Source organism: Bos grunniens, chromosome 18 (assembly GCF_055505025.1).
Source record: "Bos grunniens cultivar Pamir isolate PY7600 chromosome 18, Bosgru_T2T1.0, whole genome shotgun sequence".
NCBI classification, from domain to species: Eukaryota; Metazoa; Chordata; class Mammalia; order Artiodactyla; family Bovidae; genus Bos; species Bos grunniens.
The window spans coordinates 40166851-40181071 of record NC_141182.1 but is presented as its reverse complement, the minus strand read 5'-3'; the positions used below and the strand labels follow the sequence as shown (position 1 = coordinate 40181071).

The window sequence follows — 14221 nt, the reverse complement described above, 5'->3', positions numbered from 1 at the left end:
CTCTTGTGTTGTTCAAAGAGGGTGTTTGCTATGAACAGGGCATTCTCTTGGCAAAACTCTGTTAGCCTTTTCCCTGCTTCATTTTGTACTCCAAGGCCAAACTTGCCTGTTATTTCAGGTATCTCTTGATACAAAGTCAGTTTAGCATCCTGTAACTGAAACCGCAATCCTACTTCTTCTTCATTCTCCACCAGTCTGTGAAATGTTAGAGTTTTCGCTTGTCTCTAAGTGCTGACACATTATTTGTTGACTTGAATTGAATCGTGTTAATACATCTCATAGAGCATATAGCCAATAAGCTCTCTTACTCATCTCCTGGCAGAGCACCTTATGCATAGTGGGTGTTCAACAGGTATTTATTTAATATGAACAATCTTACAGAACACGCTACTAGAACAAATGATTCTGAACACACTCCTTCAAGCCTCTCTTAATAAAAGGAATCCCAGTTGGTTCCCTCACGACCTAGGTAGACACTGCCACACCCAGACCTTTCGTATGACAGCACAGATCATACCTGTGGGATCTTCCTTAAGGCTTGGTCTTCCCTGTTGACTGTGAGGTTCATCAGGGAGGGACTACTCACTGTTGCATCTCTATGACCCAGCACAGGGCTTGGCACACAGTAGGTCTGGATACATATTCCACTCAGTGGCCTGTTTCAATGAATACATCTGACCATGTCGCTCCCTTCCCCAAAGCCCTCCAATGGTCACCCGGAGCAAATCCCAAAGTTCACAACACACGTCCCAGTCATGCCACACACATCTGGCCCCTGCCCACTTCTCCAGATGGACTTCATTGTCATTCTTGGCATAATCTCTGTCTAAGGTGGACTTCCAGCTTTTTTATGTTGACCAAGCTCTTTCCTGACTCAGGCGCTTTGCATGTGCTGTTCCTTACAATTCTCTCTCCATCTCTCATCACCAGACTGCTGTTTTTCAAGTCCCAACTTGATGTGTTTGCTCAAGGAAGTCATCTATTACCTCATGCACAAATAAGGTCATGTCTCCTGACACATGCTCTCACTGCACCTTGTATCTTTTCTTCATAGTACTGTTTAGGACTGCCATTTAAATAATTAAATTTTCATAGTTTGTTTACAGTCTGTAACCTCAACCAGTGTGTCTCAGCTTTGACTATGTCAGATTTTCAGCACCAACATAGCCCTCCACACATACCTGTTTTGAATAGTAAATAATTTTCTGCTGGAAACCTGCCTAGGAGTAGGCTGAGTCCTGCTGTGATATCTCCCTCTCCTCGCAACCATGCCTGCCCCCTGCCCTGAGCAGCAATCATACCATCTCTTCCTTGTCCTGGGCCTCCCCCACTTACTGCTCACCCTTAATGGCACATAAAGTCTTATACAGGTATAAGCACATGAATTAAAGAATGTGAATCAAATAGTTTAAGTCAATGATTTTCAAGCAGTATTAGGTGATCTACAAAATAGCTTAATTTGTCTCTCAGTTTCCTCCTGTATATCACAGGAAAGATATCAGAGCTTCCCACATAGATTGTTGTGAGGGACAACTGGGAAATGTGTGTAATGAACATGGCTCAACGCCCAGGACATGCCAATCAAAAATGGGTAGCTATTCTAACTGGTTACTGTAATTATCAAAAATTCTTCTCCATCCATTTCTGTACTATGATGTCAATTTTACCTATGTAGAGTAAATGATGGACTGAAATGCATTTTCAGTCCATGGAATATCCCTTCATTTTGGTCTTATACATCAGAAATGATGGAAATAGAATTTCCATGGCAATTCACCTTTCAAAGGAATGTAGGCTTAGATTAGGAATTTTTAGTTGAATGTGTACTGGCCTCTGAAGTTGAAAAAACACTTGTGGGGTGTGGGTCTAACAGGATTCCCATTGATTTAGCTTCCTAAATGAAAGTGAGAACATGTGGACTCCTGGCTGGAGAGTGCCCGGCCCTCTGCTGCACGGCCTCACTGACCTTCTCCAGTCGGTAAACGAGCTGCTTGGTGGAGAGCTGGATGAATGGCGCCACAAACTCACAGATGATGCTCACGGTCATCACCAGGCTCTTCCCCTTTTGTGTCCCAATGATGGTGTGGCATACCAGCTTTTCTTTGACTACCTGCGGACAAGATATACCAGCATTTGTAGACCTTCCACAGTTCAGAAAACTTACTTCTCACCATCAGCAAACATTCTCAACTGCTGGCCTGGGGACACCAGGGAAGAGCACAGTTTTCTGAACAGTGCATGTCAGGGAGGGGTCTCTGTCACAGTTAAAGTCTGATTGGTTAGATATGGCCAAGGCGGATCCTGTGTCTACTTCTGACTGTCCCTGAGGGCACAATCAATTTACATCCGGTTCATCCAGTGTGTTTATGGAAGATCTATTATGCATTTGGGCTGTTAGGGACTGGATACAGTGATGGACGAGGCAGATAAAAATCCTTCATGGGCTATCACTGTGCTGTACACCTGAAGCTAATACAACATTGTAAATCAACTATACTTCAGTTAAAACAAAAAATCTTCACAGTTCAACAGTAGTTACACAATTTCGTATCAAGCTAGCTGGAAACTGACTGGAACAATTTTGCCTTACATATTTGAATATTTAAAAATCATATATGGTAACTAATACTTCTTTGGGCCCAAGAAGCCTAGATTTTTATAAAGTAGAAAGGACCCGAAGTGAATTTATATCATGAATAGCCTTTATTGAAGACTGGCTAAGGTTTCAGATGTTAATGAATTCAAGACTCATCTCATTCATGTAGCAGAACTTGGAAGAACATTCAGCAAAGCTTTTAGTAAGGCTACAACTGAATTTAGAACCCCAGCAGCTCAGATTTAATGGCTTTAAAAATAGGCAACTCCTGACAATGACATTGTAAACATGTTCCTGCAATGGACCATCAGTATTGAGCTGAGGGGCTGCTTTCTATTCATCTTCACATCCTCAGTGCCTACTGTGGTGTCTGTCATGTGTACATACTCAGTGAAAGTTGGCTGAACCCCTCAATAACAGAGAGAAAGAACACATTATACATGCCACCATGGGAAATAACTGTCTTTAAAAAACTGAGGATGTGTTTTACCTGAAAATATTCTGTGAAGAAACAATTTAAGTAAGACAAAGTGACCCTGTGACCCCAGAGGAGCTAAGCAGTGGACCGGATTTCCCATCTCATCTGCTAGGAGACAACTTATTACTGTTTCCTTTTTCATGAGGAGAAAGTTCAGCGTCACATCCTAATTTGGTAACACGAGCAGAAGCTCAGGTAACCACCGTTTCTCATTCACAAAGTCTGTCTTTGTGAAGAGGCTTATAAATGATTTCAGATTTTTATGTTTTTGATGGTTTCTAACCTCCATGAGGTGATAAGAATAAACACATGGTTGGATCTGCCTAAATGTCTTTAGCAGAATGGTGATAATGTGAATAACAGCAGAATATCAGAGTTGAAGATAAATGTGGCTCTTTTATTCATACATAAAGAGGTGATGATTATAAATGTGAATCTTTCAACTCAGGCTGAGAGGAAAGGAAGTGAAGACATTCCAATACCTGGATAGGAGAGGCAGGCAAGAGTAACTATAAAAACATTTTTTAAAATAAATATTAAGTGAATACTGCTATGTGTTAATAAGGGGCCTAGCTTTGGCTGAATGCTGGTTGTCCCTCCACCAGAGACCTACTGGCTTTGTTGATTTTGGGGATGAGAACCTACTTGAAATGGTATTTTAAGATTGGGTTCACGGCAGCTGTAGAAACAAACAGAAAACTCCACAATGCTGAGCCTTGAATGGAATGGGTGCTGCCATGGTAACACAGTGCTGTATGCAATCCTTGAGAAATCATAGCCTTCCTTCAGATAAATGTCAAGAGACTCACCTAAGAAACACAGTAAAGATTTATTTAGGAGAATAACAGCTTCTAAACATGGCATCCTCTTACCCTGGGAGTGGAAGAATAGCCTTCGAGTATCACGTCGATCGTCTGGCCTGGGGACAGCTCCATCCTGACGGGGTGGAGCTGAAACACGGGGCCGTGAGGCTCCCTGGGTGCCGGGCAGCACTGGACCCGGGGCTGGCTCTTAGCACGATCCTCCTTGGCCAGCTTCTTCTTGCTCAACTTTTCTTTTGGACAGAAATCTTCATTCATCCAGAATAACTGTTGGGCCCGACGTCCCTTGTTGGTCAACTTGAAGTGGTAGTAATAGGTGTCCAGGCTGGAAAAGAGGAGGGAGGGATTCACAGGACTTCCCTGTGGGTTGTTCTATTCAGGTCTACACCCTTGGGATTTATTCCTCTGGAAGTACTTAAAAAGTGAGCAAAAAAATAGACAGTAGTTTTTTTTTTTTTTTTGTAATGTAAAAAGGCTAAACAGTGATGCTATTGGGAGCTGCTACAGTCATAGGACAACGTAGCATCTACTCATAGGGTCATTAGTAGTCCCGGAGTTGCCATTGCCAGGGAAGCATGGTGGGGAAGTGGCTCCATCCGTCCTCAGTCCTTCTCATCAGGAGAAGCCACCATAGAACACAAAGATACAGATCATGTGAAAACCACTTTCATTTGCAAGAAACGGTTCTGAGGAGTGAAAATAAAATGCCACCTGGAGGAGAAGCTTATTTCAAATTGTGTTGAGTAAACTTCTAGTGACCAGTACAATGCCTTGTGATGGACTCAATTTGAAGGGAACTTCAAAGAGAAACAAAACATCCTCTAAGCCTTACAGTCAAGGAGATTGTAATAGATGAGGACACCAGCCAGCCTGGTCATTTTTCTTAGACTCATGTGCTTTAAAGATGCTAGTATTTCATTCACTTATTCATTCATCTGTTCCACAAATAAAGTACCTCTTTATTGTCTGGTTCTTTGCCAGCTACAGGGATTTATAAGATCTTGGAGGTGGTTTATACGTGTTTTTGAGTGTTTTTTTTTAAACTGATTATAAGCTTACTTTAAAATATTCTTTTCAGGGAAAAACTCATCTCAGGACTTTTTACATTTATTTTTAATTTTGAGGGACTTTGAGTTTTCATCTCATCTGGCCCTTCTTTGGAAAGATGTCATATCTAATAAGCAAGCTGAACCTTGATAAAAAATGAGTGCCAGTTGTCAGGTATAACCATTTTTATCTAAATATATGTCCAACAGAGCTTCCTCATTGGAGTCTTTGTAGTTAGACTTCATGGCTAAAAGTACACTTTTGGGGGAAATAACAAGTAATAAGTACTATAGACTACATAGGGTCTCTGTCACTTATTCACGGTATATCTTTTAACCATCACAGCAACCCAGGAATAATAAGTATATTACTCCCATTTTATTGACAAAGAAACAGAAGCTCTGAAAACTGAAAGTTGTTGTTCAAAAATATGCCATCAGGAAAGGTGACATCTGGGTATTTCTTTAGATCTTATGCCCCAAAAGTTGGCAAATGTTTCTGGTAAGGGACTGAATAATAAATATTTTAGACCTTTTGGGCCTTGTGGTGCATTACAACTACTCTACTCTCCACTGCAGTGTCAAAGAAGCCATAGAAGATACATGTATATGAATAGCCACGGCTGTGTTCCAATAACACTATTTTTAAAATTTATTTTTAATCTGAGGATAATTGCTTTACAATGTTATGTTGGTTTCTGCTATACAACAACACGCATCAGCCATAGTATACATATGTCCCCTCCCTCCTGAGCCTCCCTCTCACCCCCATCCCATCCCATCCCACTAGGTGGTCACGGAGCACTGGGGTGAGCTTCCTGCATTGTACAGCATCTTCCCACTAGCGAGCTGTCTAACATATGGTTTTGAACATGTTTCAATACTACTCTTCCACTTTGTCCCACCCTCTTCTTCTCCCACTATGTCTACAAGTCTGTTCTCTGTATCTGCTTCTCCATTTCTGCCCTGAAAATACGTCCAATGACACTTTATTTATAGAAACAGGCAATGGGCTGTAGTTTTCCCACCTTTGCTTTTGATGACTCTTCTGCAGATTGCTGGCATCAAGATTTTATGTCAGAAAGAAGGACAGTAAAGTTTAGGCAGAGCAGAAATTGGCAGTTAAAAGCTATAGATTGCTTCTCTTTTCATAGAAAACTATCAGCTAACCCTCCAATTCTAGGAAAGCGTCAGAATATCTTTTGGGGCTCAGTTCATTTCAGTCACTCAGTCATGTCCAGCTCTTTGTGACCCCATGGAGTGCAGCATGCCAGGCTTCCCTGTCCTTCACCAACTCCTGGAGCTTGCTCAAACTCATATCCTTCGAGTTGGTGACACCATTCAACCATCTCATCCTCTGTCATCTCCTTCTCCCACCTTCAATCTTTCCCAGCATCGGGGTCTTTTCCAATGAGTCAGTTCTTTGCATCAGGTGGCCAAAATACTGGGTTTCAGCTTCAGCATCAGTCCTTCCAATGAGTATTCAGGACTGATTTCCTTTACGATGGACTGGTTGAATCTCATGCAGTCCAAGGGACTCTCAAGAGTCTTTTCCAACACCACAGTTCAAAAGCATCAATTCTTCAGCTCTCAGCTTTCTTTATAGTCCAACTCTCACATCTATACATAACTACTGGAAAAACCATAACTTTGTCAGTCAAGTAAGGTCTCTGCTTTTTAATATGCTATCTAGGTTGGTCATAGTTTTTCTTCCAAGGAGCAAGCATTTTTCAACTTCATGGCTGCAGTTACCATCTGCAGTGATTTTGGAGCCCAAGAAACTAAAGTCTGTCACTGTTTCCATTGTTTACCCATCTATTTGCCATGAAGTGATGGGACCAGATGCCATGATCTTAGTTTTTTGAATGTTGAGTTTTAAGCCAACTTTTTTACTCTCCTCTTTCACTTTCATTAAGAGGCTCTTTAATTCCTCTTTGTTTTCTGCCATAAGGGTGGTGTCATCTGTGTATCTGAGGTTATTGATATTTCTCGCAGTAATATTTATTCCAGCTTGTGCCTCATCCAGTCTGGCATTTCTCATGATGTACTCTGCATATAAGTTAAATAAGTAGGGTGACAATATACAGCCTTGACTTACTCCTTTCCCAATTGGGAACCAGTCTGTTGTTCCATGTCTGGTTCTAACTGTTGCTTCTTGACCTACATACAGATTTCTCAGGTATTTGACACTATTTGTAGATTAAGGAGAACATGTAATTAAGTCTGGTTTGCAGTATAATGTTTTCTATAATTATATCTGAATGCACTTAACAAAGAAATCTGGAAACAGAGGCATGGTACGCAATGACAATGCCCTGGCTTATGGTTAATATACAGGAAGAGACGGTTCTCCTAATATTATTTTGTCAGGCACACCTTCTCTTAACACAGTGTGTCCATCTTGGTTTCAGGGCATCAGACTGGAAGGCAAGAGCATCCCTTTGACATCTGTTCACAGTATTGAAACAAACAGGCACCAATTCAGCTGGCTCCTGAGAGTCAACTTGTGACTCTTGTGAGGAACCATGAACAAATTCCCACACATACCCTCCATGGTTAGTATTCAAACCCCAGACATTTTAAGAGTTACATTTACATCATTCTGCTCAGAGGTGTCTATACTGTACCACCTGTTATTCAAATATCTAGGCTCTCTAGCTTTTCCTGAGTGATCAGGTGAAGCCAACCACAATCATTTCGATTGTTGGTGCTATGGTAAGGAGGCAAGCAGAGGACATGACACAGGAAAAAATCACTGGCTTTGCAATACCTGAAAAGACACATTTGTAATATAGTTTTACCTTCCCAGTTATACTCTATTTATGTTATCACTAGGTTGCATCTTTATTTTCTACATTCATGGAGAGATGTTAGCAAATTGTATTGAAATCAAAGAAGAGAAATCATGGTTGAGATTCTAAATCTGTGACAGAGAATCCACTCTAAGTTTTAGAGAGCACCCTGCTTACGGACCATCTCTTCTCTAGTGCAGAGGGACACAGCTTGCAGTATGTAACCAAACTAAGACTAGAAAATGTCTTCTTGTGGCTGATGAACCACCTGGAGGAGGGAAAGTGAAGACGAGGAGGCTAGTTCTATTTACTTAAAAATAATTTTCCAAAGGAGAAGTGGTGCTTGGCTTATGCAATATATATGATATGTATAAAAATTGGTCCATGATATTTCTTTACCTAAAGTGTGCTCCCAAATTGAGTTCTGGTGCAAAGGGCTTATCTGAAACAATGGTGGAGCCAACTCCTGAAGCCTGGACAGGAATTCGGTAGGTGTTGCTATCTTCAATGTCCAAAACGATTGTGTCTTTGAATGTCAGTATGTCGTTCAAGTTGGCGGTCAGTGTCAGTTCGACATCACTTTCTGGGGGAACCATGCCTTCCTTGGGCTCAATGGTCCAAAGGGACTTTTTGTGTGCCTGCAAAACAAGACTACAAGTTAACTGTGAAGATATTCTTGGCTTTTCATTCTGCACATGTCAAAGCCCTCTATACTTCAGATGCCTGGCACTGCAGAATTCAACATCAGAGACAAACATTTTTTTGAATCAAAGCAGCTGGGTGTTTGTTGGCTTTTCTTTTTTTCAAAAAGGAATATGATTCTGAAGAGCAAACCTACAATTCTACTTTTGAATGCTCTGGGAAGATTCTTTACATCTTTTTTGTAAGATGACAGCTCAGCTCTCTAACAAACTTATACTAATTATCTGCTCTAATCTCCAAATTCTGAGACACCAACAGAAGGTGCAAAATCCTTCCTGGAATTTGGAATTTTTAAAAGAAATGTTTTTCAAGTGCAAAGTTTTCGTGATGTTATAGTAGGGGTGAACAGCTTTCATTAATAAAAACAATGTAAAATCATCTTGGTTTCTATTATTTCAAAATAATCAATAGAATTTCATTTGCTAAAATTCCAAACTTATTTTAAAACATGTTACAGGACTAAATAATAGAGTTGGAAGTGACTCCCACCAGTGTATTCCCTTTAACTGCTTAGATCCTCATAGCTCAGTCTCTTTCCTCCCCAAGGTCTTTGACTGAACAACACTTCGAAATGAAGCTTATGCTTACCATCACATTTTAAGTTGAAAACCTTCCCCCTTCAGTACTCTTTATACTTTTACCCTGCTCCATTTTTCACCATCTTCTAACATAGTACATGGCTGACTTATCATTATCCTTCTCTCCTTGCACTACAATATACATTTTCTGTAGAAGGGATTTTTGTCTCTTTTGTTATAGTTGTTCTTTTATCTATAATTATGCATGGTACATAGTAGATGCTTAATAAGTATTTGTTAGATGAACTCATATATCTGCCTTTTAATCAAATCCTGTGATGTTAGAGAACTCATTTATCAACTAAGGTAACGTATCCCTGGTTTTTAACAATCCATAATATCTGGTATATCTTCCTTACACTAAGCAGAGATCTGTTTGTTTTTGACCTTCCATATACTGGTATTTTGGAGAAGGCAATGGCACCCCACTCCAGTACTCTTTCCTGGAAAATCCCATGGATGGAGGAGCCTGGTAGGCTGCAGTCCATGGGGTCGCTAAGAGTCGGACATGACTGAGCGACTTCACTTTGATTTTTCATTTTCATGCATTGGAGAATCCCAGGGATGGGGGAGCCTGGTGGGCTGCCGTCTATGGGGTCGCACAGAGTCGGACATGACTGAAGCGACTTAGCAGCAGCAGCAGCATACTGGTATTTGGTCCACTCCCTTGGAGCTAAAGAGAAAAAATTGAATCTCCCTCTTTTGTTTAACAGCCCTTCAAATTACACCTCCAACTTAAGAAGAAAACCTCTTATGGCTCCAAAGTAAGTTGAAAATTTGGCTAACGTGTCAAGAATAATTAAAAAAATGACTCAAGCTATAAGCACCTTATTTAAAAATATAAACTCTGTGTCTTTGGTGTTAATCTACTTTCCTAGGCTGCTTTTAAGACTTTTCTCCTTGTATTTGATTAATTATGGTGCAGTTTTACCACAGTGTGTCCAGTTATGAGTTTATTTGTATATCCTGCTTGGAATTTGCTACCCTTCCAGAATCTGTGGTTTGGTATCTTTATTTCTGAAAAATTCTCAGCAATTTGTGTTTAAATACAGTTTCTGACTCATTCTTTCTTCTTTCTTTATACTACTCCATTCTATGTGGGTATGACTTTCCTAGTGTGTCCTCACAGGCTTCATCTGCATTTTCCATCCTTTCTCTCCCTATGCTTCATTTTGGATGATTTCCTCTGAGCTGTCTTCCAGTTCAATAATTCTTTCTTCAGCTGCATATAATTCACTGTTAAACACATCTAGCATATTTTAATTTGTGTTTTTTTTTTTATTCAGTTTTATTATTTACTTTTCTTTTTATACATTTTTCAGCCTTTGGAGATCTTTTAAAATTCTGATTATGACATTCAACTTATTAGCTACTTTTCCTCATCCTTCCCAGTTATCTACAAATTTGATAAGCAAATTGTTTTATATGTACTTAAAAGCAAATACTTTTTAAGTGCATATACCAAATACATGCTCAGTGGTTCTGAGGTCCAGATATTTTGGGAGACACAAAAATATCCAAAGCACAGTTTCTGCCCCCAAGAAGCTGATAATAATGACATTCAGAGAGACAACCATGCAAAACAAAAATGCAAGTCAGAAGAAGGCTACAGTGAATGTGTCTCAGGGAAATATAAAGAACAAGCTGCATTTTTGGAGCAGAAGATACTGAAATTCTTTGTATGATAAATTTCCAGACACATTTTCTTTTCTGTCTAAATATGAAATTGAGCTTAATTATCACAGAGTGTGATCCTTAACTATATTATGCCATTGCTTAATAAAATTCAATTTGTTCCATTCTCATTTTACATGTAAACAGTATCTCAAAATTAACACAAAGCACCATATCCCTATTTTGATTGTTATATTATTTAAATTAATTCTAACAGTACTGTTTTGTTTTGAGAAAAAAAATACTCAGAAATATTTATATGAGTAAATATTCATAGAAAATATTTAACGATGACTAACAATGCATTGGGAAAAGGCTGAAAACAGGAAAGATGTAGAGATCATTTCAAAACTTCCAGGATAATAATGGAGTGGCAAAATAAAGCTTTCCATTCCATTGAAGAAGAATCTGATTATCCCCTCATGAATCTTCTGTGGCTCCCTGTACTCTTCTGAGTAAGGAAGCTCTGAATAAGCTCTCTTTAAAAAAAGCAGACAGAAGAAAACAACAATTTAAAAACAAATGTAAAATATACTCTATGGGCTGGATTTGAGAGAGCATTCCAGTACAAAGTTATCCTTCCTCTATTTAATTTCTATGGTGTATTTCTCTTAGCAAAAGGAAAAAGAGAAATGTAAAAACACATGTAGCTCCATGAGGGCTGAGGTTCAATGTAAAGTTACAGATCAGAAATCTCCTGGGTTTGGAATAGAGTTGTACTGATTGATGTTCATTGTAAATAAGAAGAATGTATTTTGCAATTTGCAGTCAAGAGTTAGAAATTTCAGTAGGCAGAATCTTGTAGGATGACAGTGCCTTGGAATGTCACCATAACCCACGTCTAGCCCCAGTGTAAACTCAGAGACTGGATTTGGTCAGTGGGCCCTGAATGGTCACCCTCTTGGGAACAGGGTCACAGGTACTTAAATAAGGAGAATCTAATATTTAAACCCAAATGCCAACTTCCCAGTTAACAGCTGAGGAAAATCCTATTGCACAGATCAGAATGCTAATTAAAATTTTTCTTGGCTTGAAAGTCTGCATGGGAACTAATAAATTGCATTTTAAAATTCAAATAAATTAAATGAAGCAAAGAAGAACAGTTCTCAAGATTATAAATTGTTTATAAAGAGGATGTAGATGAATGATGAGAAAATTTTAATTTTAGTATTAATGGAAATTATAGATTTAACTCTAAGTCACAAGTCCTACTATTATTCGTAACCTTTTAATATGGGACATCTCTAGAGACATAGATAGAAAAAAAAACAAACATTAAATACCACACTAGATAAACTAGGGCTGAGATAAGATATTTGTATGCTAATTATCTCTATTCAGAACAATTGCCAAAAGAAATGTTGATGTTTGTATGACAAACTATTTCTCCAAAATATTTAAACTTTTCTCCTCATAGTAAATTAGCCCCAGTGAAATACTTTTAATATTAAGAAAACAGTAAGCAAAGTCTGCCCTTCTATAAAATTGACTTGTACTTGTGCATAATTTTATCCTAAAATATTAGTAACAAAAATAATAATTCTCATAAATTTAATTTGGGGGATTATAGATCAATTATTACTGGCAAGATAAACTACATGATTGAATATCGCTATATTTTGCTCATGTTTAGGCTCAAAGAAATAACTTCTTTGCATCTTCTTAATTTATCCATGTTTTAAAAAACAGTGTCTGATAGCCCAGTCATAGCAATGTAGGCTTATTCTAGCATGAACTGCAAAACTCTTACATGTATAACTGATTCACTATGCTGTCCAGCAGAAGCTACACAAGATTATAAATCAATTATACTCCAATAATTTTTTTTAAAAATAGATAACCAAAAAGGACCTACTGCATAGCACAGGGAACTATACTCAATGTTATTCGTTAACCTATAAAGGAAAAGAATCTAAAATAGAATACACATACACAAACATACACACTTCAATAAAAAGTTAAAAACAACAACAACAACAACAAAAAACTCATAACTTCAACCCATTTCCCAGTTCCAAAACCACAGTCATATTTGTACGTATTTGTCACAGCAGTACTCCATTCTCAGCATCAGTATCTGTCTTAGTCAGCTGCTATAACAAAGTACCATAGACTGACTGGGTGGCTTATAAACTACCAAAATTTATTTCTCACAATGCCAAAGACTAAATCCAAGATCAGGGTGCCAGCATGGTTGAGTTCTCCTGAGAGCCCTCTTCCAGACTGAAGACTGTTGGCTTTTCCCTTGTGTCCTCACACAGTGGAGAGAGAGCAGAGGAAGTAGCTCTCTTTTGACCCTTATTAGGGGACTAATCCTTTCCTGAGGTCTCGACTCTTATGACCTCATCTAATCCTAATTACCTCCCAAAGACCTCACCTCCTAACACCATCACACCAGAGGAGAGAGTTTCAAATATGAATTTTGGAAGAATACGAACAATCCAGTCTCTGACATTCTGCCCCAGAGCCCCTAAATCCATGCCGTTCTCATATGCATAATATATCCATTTCATCTAAATAGCCCCCAAAGCACTTGCTTGATTAACTTGTTTGGTTTCACTGGTTCACAGCTAGAGAGGAATTTTACCTCAGGATGAATGTACTCTGAGTCTTATTCATACCTGATTTAGTTGATAGTTAGCTAAGACTCTAGACCTTAGAGGTGATACTAGAACAAGTTAAGGCTGTTGGGATGGAATGAACTTATTTTTCATGTGAGAAGGACATCAGTTTGGAGGAGCCAAGATGGAATGTTATGAACTGATGTTTTGTGTTTCCCCCTAAATTAATGTTGAGACCCTCTCCTCAGTATGATGGTATCAGGAGGTGGGGCTCATGAACCAGATTACTGTTATCCTTAGAGTCACAAACCCCAGAGGAGGGCATGACAATCCACTCCAGTATTCTTGCCTGGAGAATCCCCATGGAGAGAGGAGCCTAGTGGGCCATAGTCCATGGGGTTTCAGAGTCAGACATGACTGAGCAATTAAGCACAGCACAGCACAAGAGTCATGAAAGATTTACTTCATCTACTCCACTCTGAAGATACAGTGACAAGTTATGAGTCCCTGGGGTGGAAGAGGGCCCTTGGCAGAATTCAACCACACTACAGAAATAAATTTCGGTAGTTTATAAGCCATCCAGCCTACTGGTACTTCATTATAGTAGCCTGAACTAAGACACAGTCCCAAAGTACAAATACTAATACCTTCTAACATATTGGGCTTCCCTGGTGGCTCAGATGGTAAAGAATCTGCCTGCAATGTGGGAGACGTGGGTTCAATCCCTGGGTTGGGAATATCCCCTGAAGAAGGGAAACCTACTCCAGTATTCTGGCCAGGAGAATTCCATGGACTGTATAGTCCATGGGGTTGCAAAGAGTTGGACATGACTGAGCGACTTTCACTTCTAACATATTAACCATAGGAAATAACAAAAAAGTGAGTTCGAAAGAGCTATAAAGGCAGATAGATGCTTTTAAATGAGTCATTATAGCTTCATTTCATTGGAGTTTTTATTATTGTACATGGGAGT

The 14221-nt window shown here is 39.1% G+C and overlaps 1 protein-coding gene across 1 annotated transcript in view; it reads right to left on the bottom strand.

Moving 5' to 3' along the window:
• Positions 1-14221, bottom strand: part of HYDIN (HYDIN axonemal central pair apparatus protein) — a 339719-nt gene that overhangs the window by 147346 nt on the left and 178152 nt on the right. The window contains 3 exon segments of the mRNA XM_086351674.1: positions 1967-2110; positions 3947-4220; positions 8133-8371. Of these exon segments, the coding sequence (XP_086207800.1) occupies positions 1967-2110; positions 3947-4220; positions 8133-8371 (657 nt within the window).